The sequence below is a fragment of the Protomyces lactucae-debilis genome, assembly GCF_002105105.1.
Source record: "Protomyces lactucae-debilis strain 12-1054 chromosome Unknown BCR37scaffold_2, whole genome shotgun sequence".
Classification (NCBI taxonomy): domain Eukaryota; kingdom Fungi; phylum Ascomycota; class Taphrinomycetes; order Taphrinales; family Protomycetaceae; genus Protomyces; species Protomyces lactucae-debilis.
Window position 1 is genome coordinate 127,866 of NW_024467994.1, and position 16,832 is coordinate 144,697.

General features: G+C 51.1%; 10 protein-coding genes across 10 annotated transcripts; 3 read left to right on the forward strand and 7 right to left on the reverse strand.

Moving 5' to 3' along the window:
• Window positions 1-38: 38 nt before the first annotated feature.
• On the reverse strand, window positions 39-1,433 carry BCR37DRAFT_126753 (S-adenosyl-L-methionine-dependent methyltransferase). The gene has a single exon (XM_040866040.1). The coding sequence runs from the start codon at window positions 1,234-1,236 to the stop codon at window positions 190-192; it is 1,047 nt and encodes a 348-aa protein (XP_040727684.1). The 5' UTR covers window positions 1,237-1,433; the 3' UTR covers window positions 39-189.
• BCR37DRAFT_126354 (Phosphoribosylformimino-5-aminoimidazole carboxamide ribotide isomerase) lies at window positions 1,128-2,290 on the reverse strand. The gene has a single exon (XM_040866038.1). It carries the CDS (start codon window positions 2,156-2,158, stop codon window positions 1,349-1,351), a length of 810 nt encoding a protein of 269 aa, XP_040727685.1. The 5' UTR covers window positions 2,159-2,290; the 3' UTR covers window positions 1,128-1,348.
• Window positions 2,291-2,422: 132 nt separating this feature from the next.
• BCR37DRAFT_390565 (uncharacterized protein) lies at window positions 2,423-3,004 on the forward strand (the record flags this gene model as incomplete). The annotated part of the gene is made up of 1 exon (XM_040870876.1): window positions 2,423-3,004. One exon carries the CDS (start codon window positions 2,423-2,425, stop codon window positions 3,002-3,004), a length of 582 nt encoding a protein of 193 aa, XP_040727686.1.
• Window positions 2,878-4,237, reverse strand: BCR37DRAFT_126071 (tryptophanyl-tRNA synthetase). Its single transcript, XM_040866037.1, has one exon. The coding sequence runs from the start codon at window positions 4,176-4,178 to the stop codon at window positions 3,048-3,050; it is 1,131 nt and encodes a 376-aa protein (XP_040727687.1). The 5' UTR covers window positions 4,179-4,237; the 3' UTR covers window positions 2,878-3,047.
• Window positions 4,238-4,564: 327 nt separating this feature from the next.
• BCR37DRAFT_385301 (enhancer of polycomb-like-domain-containing protein) lies at window positions 4,565-6,286 on the forward strand (the record flags this gene model as incomplete). Its single annotated transcript, XM_040870337.1, has 1 exon — window positions 4,565-6,286. One exon carries the CDS (start codon window positions 4,565-4,567, stop codon window positions 6,284-6,286), a length of 1,722 nt encoding a protein of 573 aa, XP_040727688.1.
• On the reverse strand, window positions 6,182-7,171 carry BCR37DRAFT_376081 (uncharacterized protein). The gene has a single exon (XM_040868523.1). The coding sequence runs from the start codon at window positions 7,103-7,105 to the stop codon at window positions 6,524-6,526; it is 582 nt and encodes a 193-aa protein (XP_040727689.1). The 5' UTR covers window positions 7,106-7,171; the 3' UTR covers window positions 6,182-6,523.
• A 50-nt stretch (window positions 7,172-7,221) lies between these two features.
• On the reverse strand, window positions 7,222-8,250 carry BCR37DRAFT_376082 (mitochondrial K+-H+ exchange-related-domain-containing protein). Its single transcript, XM_040868524.1, has one exon. The coding sequence runs from the start codon at window positions 8,135-8,137 to the stop codon at window positions 7,271-7,273; it is 867 nt and encodes a 288-aa protein (XP_040727690.1). The 5' UTR covers window positions 8,138-8,250; the 3' UTR covers window positions 7,222-7,270.
• Window positions 8,251-8,375: 125 nt separating this feature from the next.
• BCR37DRAFT_401734 (acyl transferase/acyl hydrolase/lysophospholipase) lies at window positions 8,376-10,559 on the forward strand (the record flags this gene model as incomplete). The annotated part of the gene is made up of 2 exons (XM_040871854.1): window positions 8,376-8,610; window positions 8,638-10,559. The coding sequence occupies 2 exons, from the start codon at window positions 8,376-8,378 to the stop codon at window positions 10,557-10,559; spliced, it is 2,157 nt and encodes a 718-aa protein (XP_040727691.1).
• Window positions 10,560-12,080: 1,521 nt separating this feature from the next.
• Window positions 12,081-13,637, reverse strand: BCR37DRAFT_385305 (uncharacterized protein; the record flags this gene model as incomplete). Its single annotated transcript, XM_040870338.1, has 1 exon — window positions 12,081-13,637. The coding sequence occupies one exon, from the start codon at window positions 13,635-13,637 to the stop codon at window positions 12,081-12,083; it is 1,557 nt and encodes a 518-aa protein (XP_040727692.1).
• Window positions 13,638-13,854: 217 nt separating this feature from the next.
• Window positions 13,855-15,142, reverse strand: BCR37DRAFT_126064 (uncharacterized protein). The gene is made up of 2 exons (XM_040866036.1): window positions 14,798-15,142; window positions 13,855-14,746 (listed from the first exon to the last, which is right to left on the reverse strand). The coding sequence occupies exons 1-2, from the start codon at window positions 14,969-14,971 to the stop codon at window positions 14,072-14,074; spliced, it is 849 nt and encodes a 282-aa protein (XP_040727693.1). The 5' UTR covers window positions 14,972-15,142; the 3' UTR covers window positions 13,855-14,071.
• Between the last annotated feature and the right edge of the window lie 1,690 nt (window positions 15,143-16,832).

A 16,832-nucleotide genomic window follows, 5' to 3' on the forward strand; every position in this document is an offset into this window, starting at 1 on the left:
GTCGAGGGAGAAGCACAGCATCCACAGCAAGCATCACTCGACCTCTTCGTGCAGAGACTACAAGCGAGTCCGGCTGGTCACGTCATGAAGGTGGATGTACAGCGTATTACAGATTCTACGGATACAGAAACCTTCTCTATGTATGTGAAAAGCCGAGGAATGAGAATATGTGCTGATGTGCAGCAGACGCTAAGCAGCGGTCGGCTTCTTCTTGAAGAGGTAGTGCGAGACAAACCACTCATTGCCATTGCCCCAGGCAAAGAGCTCAGCACAGGCAAGGTAAAAGACGATCCATCGGTTGAACCAACGTGTCACTTCACCCTCGCCATACGTCTGCTTCAAGTATGGCTCTGCTTGACGCTTGTTCTTGAGTAGCAATTTCAACCATTCCTCGCATGTTTGAGCATAGTGCTTGCCATTCACAGCCCAGTGCCCCTCAATAGCCAAGTCATCCTGGAAGTACAGAAACAGATCATTCGAGGGCATGGTGCCACCAGTGAAGAAGTAATCCGTCATCCAACCATCCCCATCCTTGTAATCATATGGCTGCGTCTTGTGGCAAAAGATGTGCACAAACAGCTTCCCTTCATCCTTGAGCCATCGCGACACTTTAGCTAGCAGGAACTGGTAGTTCTTCATGTGCTCAAACATCTCCACCGACATAACACGATCGAAGCTGCCATCGGGGAATTCATGATCCTTGACATCACCCGTCACGACCGTCAGGTTCTTGAAGCCTCGCTCAGCGGCAGTCTTGTCGATAAAGATCTTTTGCGTCTTGCTGTTTGACAGACTTGTAATCTTGCACGTCGGTAGCTTCTCAGCAAGGTACAGCGACAAGGAGCCCCAGCCACAGCCAAGATCCAAAATTGACATACCAGGTTTGAGCTGTGCTTTTTCCACATACGAAGCAAGCATGGCTTCTTCCGCCTCAGCAAGCGACTCGCGTCCAGTTGGAAATAAGCAGCATGAGTACTTCATACGCGGACCCAAGCACATCTGGATGAACTCCGTGGAGACCTCATAGTGCTGCTTATTGGCATCTTCCGTGTTGATGGCAATAGGACGTTCTCGAAGGGAAGCGACAAAGGCAAGCTTGTCGGCAAGCGCCTTTTCAACATCGGGAAAGGCAAGTTCATTGAGACGAACTTGGAGTTGTCTGCGAATGCCATAGCGAAGGAGTGGGATTGGCATGTAGCCGCCATCGAGAAGAGGCTCGTACCATGCTGGAGCCATTCCCTCTGTATCTCAAGACTTGCGAAAGGCGAGGTTGTTTGTATGCTGTAATCGAGTGAAGTGGAGATGTCATCGCATGTGCACGCAACACAACAGTCACATCTATTGCTGCTCATCTACGGTTGAAAGCCACACAGTCAGAGAGACTCGCGCCCTGGCCACCAAAGATATCCAAAGCAGAACCGATGGTCAAATCAACCAGCCCACCACTCAAGTCTGAGACTCGCTCTAAATCTTCCACTGACCGTGCACCACCCGCGTACGTGATGCTGATGGGATCCTTGTGCTGCTTGGCCCAATGTCCAAGATATTGAACAAGCTCCTCGTCGATACCGCCTTGCAGACCTTCGACATCAGCAGCATGAATCAAGAACTCACTGCAGCGATCCGCGAGCATGTCCAAGTTCGCATCATTGATATCGAGTGTCGTGAGTGTCTGCCACTTATTCATAGCAACAGTCCAGCCATGCCCGTCTTTCTTTCGACGACATGAGAGATCCACAACAAGTGCTTCTTTCCCAACAAGTGAAACGAGCGCGTCGAGACGCTGTGATGAGAATTGTGCATCCGGGAAGAGCCAGCTCGTGACGATAATCTTGCTCGCTCCAGCAGAAAGCCATTTAACCGCATTTGTATCGTTGATACCACCGCCTACTTGCAAACGATTGGGCCATGCCTGTAGTGCTTCCGTCGCTGCATCTTCGCAGCCTGGTCCAAGCATGATGACATGGCCTCCTTCCAAGTTGTGCTCTTTGTAGAGATTGGCATAGTAGCTAGCAGGTCTGGTCGATACCCAATTTGTTTTGAGTGAGTCAGAGGCATGACTGTCCTTCTGCTCTGTGAGCGTGCCACCGACAATCTGTTTGACGACACCAGAGTGGATGTCAATGCAAGGTCTGAAGAGTGTCTGGCGTGCAGACATCCTGCTTTCCAATGTAGCAAAGTTGATAACAGACCAAGTCCTTCAGACACAGCAGAGCTAGGATACGAGCAGAACAGATAGAACACTCTACAGGCAAAAGTACCAGCAATTGAAAGTGGTCAAGGTCGCAAGTAGTTGATCTGGCAGTCCTGATCCGTGCCACCTGCGCCTCAGCGGGATCTCCCCCAGAAATGAAACGTCAAGATTAGCGAGATCAGTCGCAGCCAAAACAAACACCCTCATCATACAACAAGTTGCATCACGATGTCTGGTGCTTACTCAGGCGGCCCTTATGGCGCATCAGCTGGAACAACTGTCAATTTCAACCAACACTCAGATGACTTTGAAAAGGCCTACGGAGTCGGTGGACACGCGCACGACGCGACATTGTACGAAACAACCGGGCCGACACATTACTCTGGTGGCGGGACGTTTACTAAAGCTGCCCAGGCAGGCGCAGGTATGTCTGCTATGGTTGGAAGAGCGGAACAGCAGCAGTTTGGCGATAGCCGCGGTGATGGCGGTATCGAGGCGCAGATGGGCAAGATGAATCTCGGTGGTGGTCGACATTATGGTCAGGGAAAGCCGAATAAGCCACAGAAGGTCTATCAGCAGCAGGATAGCCAGGGTGATAGTGAAGAGGAGGAGGAGGTTGAAGAAGAAGACGCTGATGATGAAGAGGTTGACGAAGAAGCAGAGGAAGAGGAAGATAAGGAAGAAGAAGCTGAAGAAGAGGAGGAGCAGGAAGAGGAAGAAGAAGGAGAAGAGGAAGAGGAAGAGGAAGAGGAAGAAGGCAGCGACGACGACGATGACTCGAACAGTGAGAGTGGAGAAGATTCTGAGTAATGCAGCTGTAATCGTAAGTTCCACTTCTTGTATATATTCTTAATCAATGAAGGCCCATCTTTTCGCGTACAACGACCATGGTCTCAGCAGCAATAACGCGAGCCTTCTCTGCACCTTCTTCAGCAACAGCATCGAGCCGTTGTTGTCCAGACGAACACTGCGTCAACTCATAGAAGCGTTCACGGATCGGCGTGATGCCAGTGTTGAGGCTCTTGGCAATCTGACCTTTGACTTGCTTGTGAGTCAGATCTTTCCAATCCTTGGCAAGGTCTTGAGCTGTGCGCCCATCGGTATTGAAGGCGGCCGCGAGATCAAGCAAGTTTGCCACGCCGGGCCGCTTCTTGGGCTCATAGGTGACGCCCAGCTCGCTATCCGTCACCGCGCTTGCAATCTTGCTGATGATGGTCTCTTCCGTATCTATCAGCAGTATCCGGCTCTTTGCATTCTTGGCACTCTTGCTCATCTTTTTGCTCGGGTCCCGCAAATCTTGTACACGGGCACCTGCTGATGGCATCATAGTGCGTGGCAAGAGGAGCGTATTGGTGCGTGTACGAGAATTGAACGCTTTAGCAAGATCCCGACATAATTCGATATGCTGGGCTTGATCATGACCTACAGGTACCCCCGTTGTCTTGTATAGCAGTATATCTGCTGCTTGCAAGACGGGATACGCGAAGAGGCCCAAGTTCGGGCCTCCAGTGGCCGGCAAGTCGTCCATGGTGTCAGCTTCCGTTTTTGCTTTTACTTTCCACTGAGTCATGCGAGAGAGGGCACCCATGGGTGCCATTGTACTGAGGATCCAAGCAAGTTCTGTGTGTTCCCTAACACGAGACTGCTCGTAAATGATGCAGCGCGCAGGGTCCAAGCCAATGGCTAGCAAGACGGCAAGCATTTCCTTCTTCCATGCTTTAAGCTGAGCTGCTGGCACCGGCTGAGTGATAGCATGGAGGTCCACTAAGCTCAAAATAATTCTGGTGTCTGCTGGCTCAGTCTGCTGCAAATGCAACCACTGTTTGAGAGCTCCAAGGTAGTTGCCAAGGTGCGGAAAGCCAGTAGGCTGTATGCCGCTATATATTGTCTTTTGATGCACAACTGAATAACATCTGCAACATACAAAACGGGAGCTCAGACGGAGAGACCCGCGAACGAGACGGTAAGATTGAGCAAATGACATGGTCAAGCTAATTAGCTGATTGGCAGCACAGTAGGCACCAAAGTACTCGCGGTTGCAAAATGTTTGAGCGTTCCTGAATTTTGCTGGCACGTGTTCGATTAGCCGAGCTTTTCGTGACGCTGCAGGATTCTGCAAGGGACCTCACAAAAGCAACAAGACGTTGCGCCGATAGAGGGCTCTTTGCAACGCTCTCGTTGCCATCGTGATCGGATTTGTGGGTCTACTTGACTGAAGATCCACTTTTGTTCTGGTCGAAAAGCTTGCATATTGCACTTGTTCTTGCTGTTGTTTGTTTTGTGTTGCTTTTGGCCCTATTCGGCACGCTCTCTACGGCTCTCAAAGGCCGTAGACCTCTCTGCTACGCTTGAACACATCGGGCTGATACTATGTCGAAGCGTACCAACTTTAGGAATCGCAAGATTTCCATCAAGCAGGCGTTGACCATTCTGCGTAGCACGGACATTGACCATCTCGAAGAGGAACTTGTCCTACAAAATGCTGCACCTCAAATGGAGACGGGTGTGGATAAGGAGGAAGAGAATGAAACACATCTCGTTGCTGCTATTACATCAACAGCACAAAAACCAGTCTACATCCCTACCCCAGATGCGAGTCGAGTGGTGACTGGCTATGAGAAAAAGTACCGTAAGCCATTCACAATGCCGCCGAGCTTCATTCGCTTCTCTGCTACAGTTGAGGATACGGAAGGCTGCCCGTACTCGATGGATGAGGTGGACGAAACATGGTTGACGGCCTTCAACAATGGCCGCACGGAGAATACCGTGATTAGCGAAGATGCGTTTGAATGGATTGTTCACCAATTTGAGACAACCATCAACCTCAAGCAACCCTTCTTATCCACTGCACCGGATTCAATTTTGCCATTTGAGGAGATTGAGTCTGCCTTTGATGAGGACGATGCCCCTGGCAAACCCTACAAGCAATTCGCCAAATTCGTCTACCCACACTGGCGTCAGCGTCGTATTGAGAATGGCGGGAAACCCATCATGCCACTTCTTCGGTATGAAGAGAATGCTAAGGATGACGGTGATCCTTATGTCTGCTTCAGACGTCGTGAAATTAGACAAATCAGGAAGACCAGACAAACTGGACAAAGTGCCACTGTACGCTTGCGTGGCCTTCGACAGGAGATGGTACAAGCGCGTCAGCTAGCAGAACTCGTGGTACGTCGTGAACTACTGAAGCGCGATGCACTACTGGCGGAACAAGCATTATTTGAGAAGCGCAACAGTGTGAAGCAGCTGAAGAGAAGATTGGGTATCAAGGGAGATGATGACGATCTCATCACTCAGAAACAACGCAGAAGTGTTTCGGAAGTCGGTACAACGACACCGCGCGTGATTCCAGGTGGTCGTGCAACAACAAAAACGGCAGCCATGGATGCGTCTGGCGAGCCACACCTTCAGACTCTACAAGACTACTTTGAAGAACGGGAACAAAAAGCGCGTGCAACGATTATGGCGAATGCAGAACAAGCTGCTGCTGTCAATGCGAAATGGTGTGACTGTACAGACCAGCCATTTGTTGCACCACAGACATCGTGGCCATCCAGCTTCTTCCGTGCGATTCGTGCCATTTACGCTGGTGAGGATGGTGTTGAACATGCGCCACCGATCAGTGATGAAGACACGCAGAAGCGTGAGCAAGAAGTCTTTTACAGGCAACGTGTTGGTCGTGGCGGTCGTGTGATGATGGATCGACGATTCAGTCGTGCGGCATTGGTGTCACGATCGTCGTTTGCATCGCATACATCGTCAGTTCGTGCAGTGACGCGTGTTTCGCGTGGTGGCAAGGAGAATATGAAGCCAGTGCAGAATGGAGTGCATACTGCTTCTGAGTCTGCGAATGCGGAAAAGCTCGTAAGTCCTGGCAAGGCGAAAGTCGGTGGCAAGAGTGGCAAGACACGAAGTAAGCAAGTGGCGGTCGATGTCGCTGCCGTTGTGGAGGATGAGACCTTGATACGCGCGGGAGAGGAGGATCAGGATGCGGAGATGGAGGATGCGGCGCGAGAACGGTCATTGTCACGATGGCGATTTGACCGCGACTGTGACTCAGAAGAAGATGTCATCCATGTGGAAATGTATTGATGGAGGATGAGGTCAAGAGAAGGAGAGCGCGAGGCTATATTGGCGCGCGTTGCTCATGTGTAACACTACAGGCATTTACTCGGCATGGAGAGACGACTGTATAAAAAGTCATTACGAAAAGTAACAGCACAATGTTTCTGATCATGTACGATTTGTATGTGTATGTGTAAAGCAATGCCAAGACGTTGTGTATACAGAAGGACAACGAGGTCGTGAGCGAGGAGTATAAACATGATCTTAAGGGTTGTTGATGGGCGCATTTGAGGGCGGCGGGATGCCACTCAAGAACTTCTTATTCTTTACAATACCCAAAGCGAGCCAGATCATGCCTGTGATGAAGATGACGAGCAACATGGCAGCATTGAGGCCGAGGAAGACATAGAGCGCAAATTTAGGGTGTTGCCGCAACTTGTCTAGCCAGTCCATTTGAGCAGTACCACGAAACATGCCTCGCTTTTGGTCACCACGCATCTTAGTTTCGTCTTCCATCATGAAACCCTCGAGTCCTGGTCCTTGGTTCATCGTACCGACGGAAGATTCCGTTTGTTGGTGTGTCCGGAAGGATGGGTTATAGCTGGTATTTGAGAATCTGGATGAAAAGTGACGAAAGTTCTCCGAGGGTCTCTTCTTGTCGCCCGGGAGACTAGATGTCACGCTGCTGCTGCCGTCATAGCCAGATTGGGCGGATGGGTGGTGTACGACTTGATATGCCTGTTGGCCGCCTCCTTGGTAATTATATTGCTGCTGCTGTGCATGCCCTGGCGGTGCGGCGAGGGAGTATGTGGAGCCTGCTAGGTCTTCTCTGATCTGCGACTGCATCTGGACGCGCGCTGTGTGTTACAGGAGCAGGGAGGAGTCAGTAGGGAGCAGTAGCCTGTGCTCTCCTCTTGTGCGACTCAAAATCTCGATTTCTGTTTGGGGCAGCACGTGCACTCTTTTTATAGACTCGATCTTATACTTAGTCTACCAGTCTACTACTAATTACTACTTGTGCAACCCTATCCGGGACTGGCGCTGTTTGTTGCGAGCAACCTCCGCTGCACTCGGCTCCTTGGCCTCCTCCATCTGCTCCTGCGCTGCTTCAACAGCCTTCACCACAGTCGCCGTCCCGGCCGGTTTCGTCTCGGCAGCTTGTTCCAGTGTCTGTGCCTCTCTCGCAAGTTGCGCATCTGCCCGCTCAATCTCCACCGTCATCTGCGGTTCTTTTGCTTTGAACATGTGCTTCACCCTGTCTAGCTGCAAATGACCCTCAGCATCAATCAGCTCGTCCATCTGTTTTGACGCACTTGGTTGGATCCTGCTTTCCTTGAGTAGCAGCTGGAGATGGGCTGACCCGCTCATGGCTCTGTAATGTGACCACGCGCGATACGCAACGTAGAAGAAAGGGATATTAGGGACAACAGGGATAATGGCGAACGGAGCCATGAGCGGCGCCAAGATGAGACTGAGAATCATCTTCTGACGATGCCGCGGGTATCCTTCATCAGCCAAAACTTGCAACTGTTGCAAGACCTCCTCTTTTGCGATTTTGGAAGGATGATTGAGGACAACAGATTGACGCGCCGCTGCTGCTCCTGGATAGTACCGATCATAGCTCGATTGTGGCATGACGCTCTTGAGCGCATGTTCGCGATAGTCAATTCTGTCAATCATCTTGTTGCCCCACCCAACAAGATGTTTCTTCCATCCGCTCTTGGCATCTTCAAATTTGAGCCAAGTGGAAGATGCCTTGTTGATGACGCGATCCTGAACGGAGGGGTTGATGTCTGCTGCGAGCGTCTTGCTGGGAGCGGCATAGAAGAAGATTTTCTTTGAGCTGACATTGCGCAGAGGAACCGCGTAGAGCTTCATGCAGTGATTAGATGGCGAAGAGATGAAAGGCTCTTGTTGCGAATGCGCCTGCCTTGACTATTATACAGCAGCTGCAGACCAAACAGATGTGTTGTATACGCTGAATGTGTTTCCTTCCTGCCAGTTGCAAGATTTCAAAAATGACGGCATCCACAAAACTTGAAAAAGTACAAGGACTTGACCAGGAACCAGCTATACACACTCTTTACCCATCGCTCGCTCTCCCACCTGCATCATCATGCTCAGAGCATGGAGGAATGCATCTATCCAACAGCGCAGAATCGCCCTAGCCGCCACAGCAATAGCCCTCCCGCCATCGCTCATCTACATACACAGCCGCGCTCTACATCTCGAAGCCGACCTTCAAACACCCCCTACAAAGCTCAACATTGACCATGGAGGCAATCAATCACCGCCAAAAGAACAAGCGACAAAGCAATTAGTCAGTTTACTCGATATCGACTGGCCATTCGGTGCGTGGACCGTTCCTGACTTTCAAGCAAAACTAGCAGATCTCTCCTCGGGCGTCTTCTCGGGATTGGGTCTGCCCCGCTATGCGCTACTCATACCGGAGGTTGGACAAAAAGTGGTGGCGGCATTTTCGTTTGACGAGGGTTCACTAGGCAAGGAGGTGATAGAAGAGGCGCATGACTTGAAGCGCAACCCGGAGATGGCGCTGACGGCAGAGGTACGTATTGGTGATGGCTTGTGTGATGAGGAACTTGCCTTTCTAAAGAAGCGACGGCAATTCACAAGAAAGGCACTCGCCAAGTACATTCATGTACCTGAATCAGAAATTGACGAGCGCGATATACCGGTGATTGGCGTTGCTGGTTCCGGAGGTGGTCTGCGAGCATGTCTTGCCACGACCTGTATCTACGAAGTCCTACAGGAGGAAGGCCTTTTGGGCGCAACGACCTATCTCGCAGGTATTTCAGGGTCCACTTGGGCGCAGGCATTGTTCATGACTCTTGGCAACCAAGATCCAACACGCGTCTTGGCGCATCTCAAACGACGCATCACAACACATATCGCCAGTCCCGTTGCAAATCTCGAACTACTCAATGACAATGCTTTGGAAAAGTATCTCTTGCGTGGCGTCCTTGAGCGCTGGTATCAGGGCTACAAGGATATTGGTCTGGTGGATTTGTATGGGTTGATGCTGACTGGTCGTTTCTTGCTACCCAACAATGAGCTTGTGGTCAATGACGATCATCTCAAAATCTCATCCCAACGGAAAGTCGTTGAGACGGGTGCAGTCCCGTTGCCCATTTCAAGCATGGTTCATCATGAAGTACCGGTCGGCCAGCCTCAAAAGGTCAAGGAGAGAGCTGTTTCACAGGGTCAGAAGGATATCGAGCCGGAGGGCAAGTCCTACTTTCAATTTTTTGAAGTCACACCCTTCGAGTTTGGCAGTGAAGAGCTATCCAGCTGGATTCCCACTTGGTCACTTGGTCGCAAGTTTGACAAAGGAAAGGACGTCAACAAGGTGCCAGAACTGAAACTCACAACACTCCTCGGCACGTTTTCTTCTGCATTCTGTGCAAGCCTCTCACACTACCTGGCGGAAGTCCAACCACTTCTCCCAAAAGTCGGCATCTTCAAGCTCATCAATGAACAGATCCTCTCACACGATGAAGACTTCAAGTCGATCCATCTGGTAGATGCCAGCAAAGTACCCAACTACGTCAAGGGTATGCGGGATCAACTCCCAGATACAGTTCCCGGACACTTCAATCAAGATGCAGACTTGACGCTCTGCGACGCTGGGATGTCCAACAATCTGCCATTCTACCCGTTGTTGCGACGTGATGTGGATATCTTGATTGCTATTGATTCAAGTGCCGATATCGAGGCGAATCCATGGTTCAGCCGTGTCGAGGGTTATGCAAAGTTGCGTGGTGTCAAGGGATGGCCTGTGGGCGCTGGTTGGCCCAAAGCCGGTGATGATGCTGAAGCACAATTAGCGGAAGCAACGGCGAGTTCAACAGAAGAAGCCAAAGCCAAGATGAGTGCTGCACAGAAGAGGAAGAAGTTTGCACTGAGCCCCGTCAATATCTGGGTTGGTCAAGCGACTAAATCAGAAGATCCGAGCAGTACGGACACGAATGAATATACGGCAAAACAGGTTGAGGAGAATGCCGAGAGTGTCACTGATTCTACGGGTCTCATGCTGATTTACCTCCCATTGCTTCCGAATGATGAGGTTGCCGGCATTGATCCTGCAACGAGTGACTTCTGCTCGACCTGGAACTTTGAGTGGCAGCCAGAGCAGGTGGATTTGCTCAGGGACATGACACGAGCCAATTTTGCAACAGGCAAGGAACGCATACGGCGTGCAGTGAAGGCGATGTGGGAGCGGAAACGGAAGCAACGGCTGAGTGGAGAGAAGATTATGGGAGAACAACGGTCGACGCCTTGATCGTGCCCCTGACTGCATTTGGTGTAGTTGAACTGGCTCGATGTTCAAGAAGCGACACCACTCCCGAGCTCATCCCCTGGACCACACTCTTCCTGTCCTCCCTGTCTCCATCAGCTGTAGTATAAGCTCTGTACGCTTGATATGACTGAAATACAGAGTACGATTCAGCATCAGTAACCTCAGTACTGACTGCAGCACACCCATCTTGGCATGCTCTCTCCAGCACAACCAATACCTCCGCAGGGCTCATTGCATGTCCTCGTATGCGTCTTAATTGATCAGACGGATTCATTCTGACCTACAGCAAATGACTCCCTCTCTTCCACAGCCTTCCTCGGTGCTCCATTTTCCTTCCGTCGCTCTGGCTATTACTCACACTCCTCTGGCTCATCTAGTTCGACACTGCGTGCAAGTACACATGGCAAGAGCCAGAACAGCAGCACTCGCTCTCAGGAAGCAGAACGTTCCGGTGCGCGCATCGATCGTGTCTTCAAGGAACTCTCACAGTGTGACCCACACGAACTCATGGCGCTTCATTATCAATACAGTTTCAATGCGCGTCTCATCTTGCAAGCGACGCTGAGACAGCTCTCGTATGCACAGCAGGATTTGATGTACAATCGATCCACCGATCAATCTGCCGTGCTAGCTCTCACGGCTGAGCAAACCACACTGGAGCAAGTGTCAAGCTTCTTCTTCCCTCGTGGCTACACACAGCAGTCTGATAACTTTTACGCAGGTTTCTGGACTGCCTGGACAGAGGTGCGACGCGTGGCACTAGCAAGATTGTGTGAGATTCGCTGGTTGCGTGGCATTGAGCTGATTGATGTTGCACTCGAGCAAGTCAAGCATCACAAAGGCTACGAGGAGGCACTACAAGCAGTGCATGCGCTGCGCTTGAGTAATGGACGAAAGAGCATCTTGACCAAATCTTGTCGCAGCGATGGCGTTTCCAAGGCAGCATTACAAGCACTTGACGAGTCTGTCTCGCAAAATGCCCTTTACAGTGGATTCAATACCCAGAGGTCAGCATCTGATCACTCGCAAGCATCGTCAGGAAAGCCTGCCAAGTCGCTTGATGTGCAACCTCTTCAAGGTCTTGCTCGCAGGGGACTCGATCGACCTTACAGAGCTGCTCTTAAACCATTCGATCTCTTTGCACCGCCCAATTCCAACACAAACAATGCAGCAAAGGCACCAAAGGACGTATCCATGGACTTTCGATGCCGTGGCTTTTCCGATTCCTTCGTATCTGTTGCCGCTGCCCATCTGAACTCTGACCTCTCGCCACCTCGCAAGCGTACGTTGAGTGAAACACGATCAGAGCACAGCGAAGCAAGTAGTGGTCGTGGCAGTGGTCGTCATCGTAAATCGCCACCTGTACCAGATCACATGCAGCAAGAAACACATACGATTGAGAGACTCAAGCCGCGTGGCGCAAGACGATTTGTGCTGGATTGAAGGACAAGGTGGATCCGCTTTTCATCCTGTTTTTCCTTTTTTCTTTTTGGCTATGAATACTTAGAACTGTAGCTTGAGCTTTCTGTACGACTGTCTTTGATTGAATCTGTTCATGACACCAAAGATCCATGCCGCTGCGAATAAGGTGCTCCATGTCAGTGCCAGACCGATGGAACCTAGCGTGACTGAGCCATCTAGACCAAGCAAGGTACGCCCGGGTAGTGAACCTCCACGGCCGCCAAGTCCACGATAAGTGCTCATGAATCCAGAAAGAGGAACAAAGGGTCCTCGAGGCATCGGCAGACCAGCCACAAAACCAGCTGTCCGACCAACCAAGTCAATCATGATGGGTTCTGCCTGCACGGCGTCTTTCTGTGATACCAATAACACAATATTCGGTATTAACGCTCTCATCAGTCCTTCACCTGACGCATCTGCCGACGCAACAGGTAATGATGCTTGCGCAAGGAATTGGAAGCGCTCGACTTCTTGTGGTGCAGTGGCAGGATCACTCGCTTGTTGTTGAGCCACCGGCGCTTGGTCAAGAAGACGTTGCGGTGCTACAGCGACAGGGCTGTTGGGCGCAGAACCAACAGGAGTATTTTGAGTGACAGGCCTATTCCCCTTTTCATTTGGAAGGACGGCAGCAGGAACAGGCGCACGCGCTCCGCCTGATCGGTCTTCCGCTTGAATGGGCTTGAGACCACTTGCTGGTTGCGCAACGCCAGCGGCTGTGGCAGGTCTCGCGGCAGGAGCTACTGGGGCTGCATTACTGCCTGCGGCAGGTTTTGCGGCGGGCACGGGTTGGCTTGGTGGCGGAGGTGTTTTGGCTGTTGTAGCAGAGTTGGACTGTTTGGGAGGTACAGGAGCTACGCCTGCGCCACCTTTTGACGCTGATTGATCTGATGCAGAGTTACTTTTTGCAGTGGTGCCCTTGTTGGATGTGTTTGAAGAACTTGAAGCGCTAGAACTCGTGTTGGGGACAGCATTCGAGGGGGAGACACTATTGCCACCAGCCAAACTTGAAAAAGCCGACACGATTTGATTCAATTGTCTTTTCTGCAGAGGAGCAGAGGTCGAGCCAGACTTACTGTCTGTGAAGCTGCGCAATGTTGCCAATTTACCAAAACTCACGCGCATTGAAATATTGCCAAAGGATTGCGCAGGCATTTGGCTATAGAGCCGAAGATCCCCTGCAAATAGACCTGTGATGGGTTCCCAAGAGGCGATGTTGTAGCAAGCAACGACGTTGCCTGGTACAGGCGCCGTATCTGCTGCGATGGCGCCCGATGCGATGGATGCGAGCAACGCAGAGGCAGCTGTTGTGCACTGTTGGGAAACATTGTTGTTCCAGCCCTCCGACAGCGCATTGGCTAATTGACTTGTGAAAAGGACTGTCAGCGGTTGATTGGTAGCAGCTGTACTCATTGATTGCGCAAAGGCGGCTGTATTTGATGACGATACAAGAGACGACGAACCTTGCTTAGCAGCATTGGCAGCGTTCGCAGCAAAGAGTGCTGGGCTTGCGATTGGCGCAACCTGTTGTGCGCTGATCAGCGGACAAATGAGTATCAAGAAGGTAACTAGAGCAGATGTCGAGGCAGGACGCCGCCCCATAGAACCTCTTCCGCCTCTGTGAATGACGCCAACGGTCAAGTGGAATCGTTACTACTTTCAAAGCCGGTATGTGTCTGGATCCTTGGATTCTGACAGCGAGTCATGGGTGACTACTTGCAGCAGAAGCTGAAACATGTGTCCCCTCAGGATTGCACAACGGTCTGTGCTTCAGGAAGCCAGTCACTAGCATGAAACACAACAATCACTCCACGACCTGAGAAAGCATTCTACTGATGACGTTTTTGAGAGCAACTTCGATTCGAGGAATCGTCGTAGAGCAGGGAGTCGAGCTTGAGATTTACGTCGTGTGGCTCATAACTGAGGTACACAGGTCGCAGCCAATCACTTGTTCAGATGGGGACATATTTCCAAAATGATGAACGCCATTGCTACGATGCTAGATGATGATGAAAGACACGAGACACGAGACGAAATCATACACGAAAAGGCGTGTGAGGTTTCTCATAGAGCGCTTCCTCATCAAGTTCCTCAATGGTGTCCATGACTTTGACCTTCTCGCAGAGACTTGGACGGCGTTGCTGTCTTAGCCACCGCCCAGTGTCGCGAACCAGCAAGAGTGTCTGCACAATGAGGCTTGCAAAAACAAAGTAGAACGCAAAGTAGAGGAGCAGGAGTTGACAGTCGATTGTTGTCGGTCTGAAAAAATTGTCATCGTGTGCATCTTCGCGCTCGACCGAAGATTCCAGCATTGAGGGCTCTTTGTCAACCACCAGGGCCACACTCAATCCATGCTGTACTGCCTTCAAAATGTTCATGATCTGCTTCATGCATCCCTTCTTCTCTTGACGAAGTGTAAACTGCTCGGCATGAACCTCGCTCGAGGTCCTGCTGCCATCGACTCGAAGTAATCTTGTCGATACACTGACGACCCGCACATCTGGTAGGTCATCCACTAAAATACCCATCTCAGCAACAATATCTGCCGGACGCAAGTGAGGCATTTCTTGGAGTGGTACATCAAGGCTCTCGTCATTCTCCGACAAAGCCTTTCGAGTCGCTTGGCAGTTGATCTTGCGCAGATGAAGCGGTTGTCTGCCTGCGGATGACTCTTCAAGCAAGGCCTTCAAATCCAAATCATAGTTAAAGTGCTTTAGTACAGTTAGCAACGATGTTCTTTGGCCAAGGCGACTTGTACTTACCAGCATATGTCTTGTTTCTGCGTCTACTCCGCTAGACGACCGAGGCAGCTCCGGAATGGCAATCTTGAGGAGCAGATGTTGATCGTCGGCCGTCCATCTCTGAAGTGTCTCTCTGGCATGTAGTGGAGTCGCAAGAGCGCTGGCTGCAAGAAGAAGTGCCGACCAACTGCGCATCTGCGAAACGATGATGGATGTCGACTTTGAATATAGATTGTTGTGCAAGCTACCAGCTTATAACAAGCAGTCTCCAAGGACTTATACGTAGACCCTCATCATCCAAGACCTCAGCGCGAGTCGTCCTGTTAACGGCGGACCATGCGGTCCACGCGATGGAAAGTGTCATAGCGCGGGGAATAAGTTCAGCCAATCATGCCCCGCGAATCTTCCAAAAGACGGATGCCAGCACTGGTCCAGCACCTGACACTGTTGACAGCTTGGCAGCTCACGTGATGGATAGATGGCCTGGGACCTCATTCAGCTACATACCTGACCAGAAGAGAATGGTAGACGTGGTTGAGCTACAGAGATGGGAGCGCTAGAACTTCAAGCCTAGAAATGTTTGAAGTAACAGTGAAGCGCTAATCATTTGTCATAAATCGTGATACTCGTGAAAGAGCAGTGCGAGTATGCCCTTAAGCTGGTGCCGACATACGGTACCGCGCTTTGATGTGCGCGCCGATCAGTGTCCAAGCCAACAGTGCCAAACACTGCGAGTGACCGTTCGATGCTGTAGGAATTCTCACACTGGCATCTAAATTTAAGCAGACTGACGGCCTGAGCACATGCAGTCGCAAGGATAGCTTGCAGATGTACCATAGCTTCGTCAGTTGATTCATCTGTGCACTGCCAAACTTGGAAAAATTGAATCTCTCCTTGTGCATGATGATGTGCATCTAGAGAGAATCGCCGAGCCAAAAGGTCAGACGTGCCGACATTTGATGCAGTAGGCGTGGTACTGGCGGTCCATGCTCCAGCAATGGCCGAACAGCACCGGTCGCCAGCTGTGCAATGATGGAGGGCTGCTCTTCTCTCAATAGCTCAGGCCGTGCGGCGCGTAAGCAATTAAAGGCATCAGCCTCGAGACCTGTGCATGTTGTAGAACAAACGCGTTCCATGGTCTCGTGCGCAAGCGCATCTCTTGTCACATTGCTAGACAGCGAGATGCTGCTTTCGTTGAAGTCGCCCATGAAGAAGTCCATTGTCGCGGTCCTCGTTGAATCTCGATGGAGCACACTGTGAGTGAGGATGAGGAGTTGAAACAAGGGACCCTATGCCTTTATAGGCCTCCTCCTTATGGGCAGGAACGGTCAGGCCGTCTCGACGAGGACTGACTAGGGCCTTGGGTCAATAGACAGGTCGAATCGCCTCGTATCGACTATCGAGTCGTGTGGTCCCGCGGCCTCCAGCGGCAGTCTAGTAAATTGTAGCCAAGTTGTAGTAGCAGATCCAGGCCGTCTTTGTCGTGTCAATTTGGTATGGGGCCTCTGGAGACGGCAGGCCCGCTTGTAGGCGCATCGCAAAGTCAAGCTTACCGAACTTAGGGGTCGAACAAATTAACGCTTCTTTGCCGCATGACTGCAGTGCCAGACTGCTAGTCACTGATGAATCAGTGGTGATGAGGGCCTTCTGCCTTGCCCCTTGCGCTGCAGAGTGCCCCAGGAGTCAGGGCCCCAGCACTGCAGCAGTCCTAGCAGTAGCCTAGGCACATTTACATCTCACTACCTTCTATGCCATGGCTAGTACAGCTCGCCATCTTTTCTCATTTACACTCTGCATCAGCTCGCGGCAACTTTTTGGCCTAGACCCCTAACCACACGATATTCTTGAGGAATCTATTTGCAAAGTATCTATGAGGCTATGAGAGTGAATATGGAGCCGAGCTCGACTTGCATAAGTCTTGTACGTAATACACCTGACTGCTGCAGGCTGAGCTTGCAGCCACGGGCCACGGCGTCATTGGATTCGACCGCCTATTCCTCGAGGCTTCATGTCCATGGTCAGCACCATGATTCTCGAAAGCCATAATCGTGACCGG

Excerpts from the sequence above, each read along its gene's own strand:
- BCR37DRAFT_126354 (XM_040866038.1), bottom strand. The coding sequence starts at position 2,158 with ATGTCTGCACGCCAGACACTCTTCAGACCTTGCATTGACATCCACTCT.
- BCR37DRAFT_376082 (XM_040868524.1), bottom strand. The coding sequence starts at position 8,137 with ATGAAGCTCTACGCGGTTCCTCTGCGCAATGTCAGCTCAAAGAAAATC.
- BCR37DRAFT_376081 (XM_040868523.1), bottom strand. The coding sequence starts at position 7,105 with ATGCAGTCGCAGATCAGAGAAGACCTAGCAGGCTCCACATACTCCCTC.
- BCR37DRAFT_126071 (XM_040866037.1), bottom strand. The coding sequence starts at position 4,178 with ATGTCATTTGCTCAATCTTACCGTCTCGTTCGCGGGTCTCTCCGTCTG.
- BCR37DRAFT_126064 (XM_040866036.1), bottom strand. The coding sequence starts at position 14,971 with ATGCGCAGTTGGTCGGCACTTCTTCTTGCAGCCAGCGCTCTTGCGACT. Across the intron at positions 14,747-14,797 it reads CAGAAACAAGACATATGCTG|CACTTTAACTATGATTTGGA; the intron begins GTAAGTACAAGT and ends ACTGTACTAAAG.
- BCR37DRAFT_126753 (XM_040866040.1), bottom strand. The coding sequence starts at position 1,236 with ATGGCTCCAGCATGGTACGAGCCTCTTCTCGATGGCGGCTACATGCCA.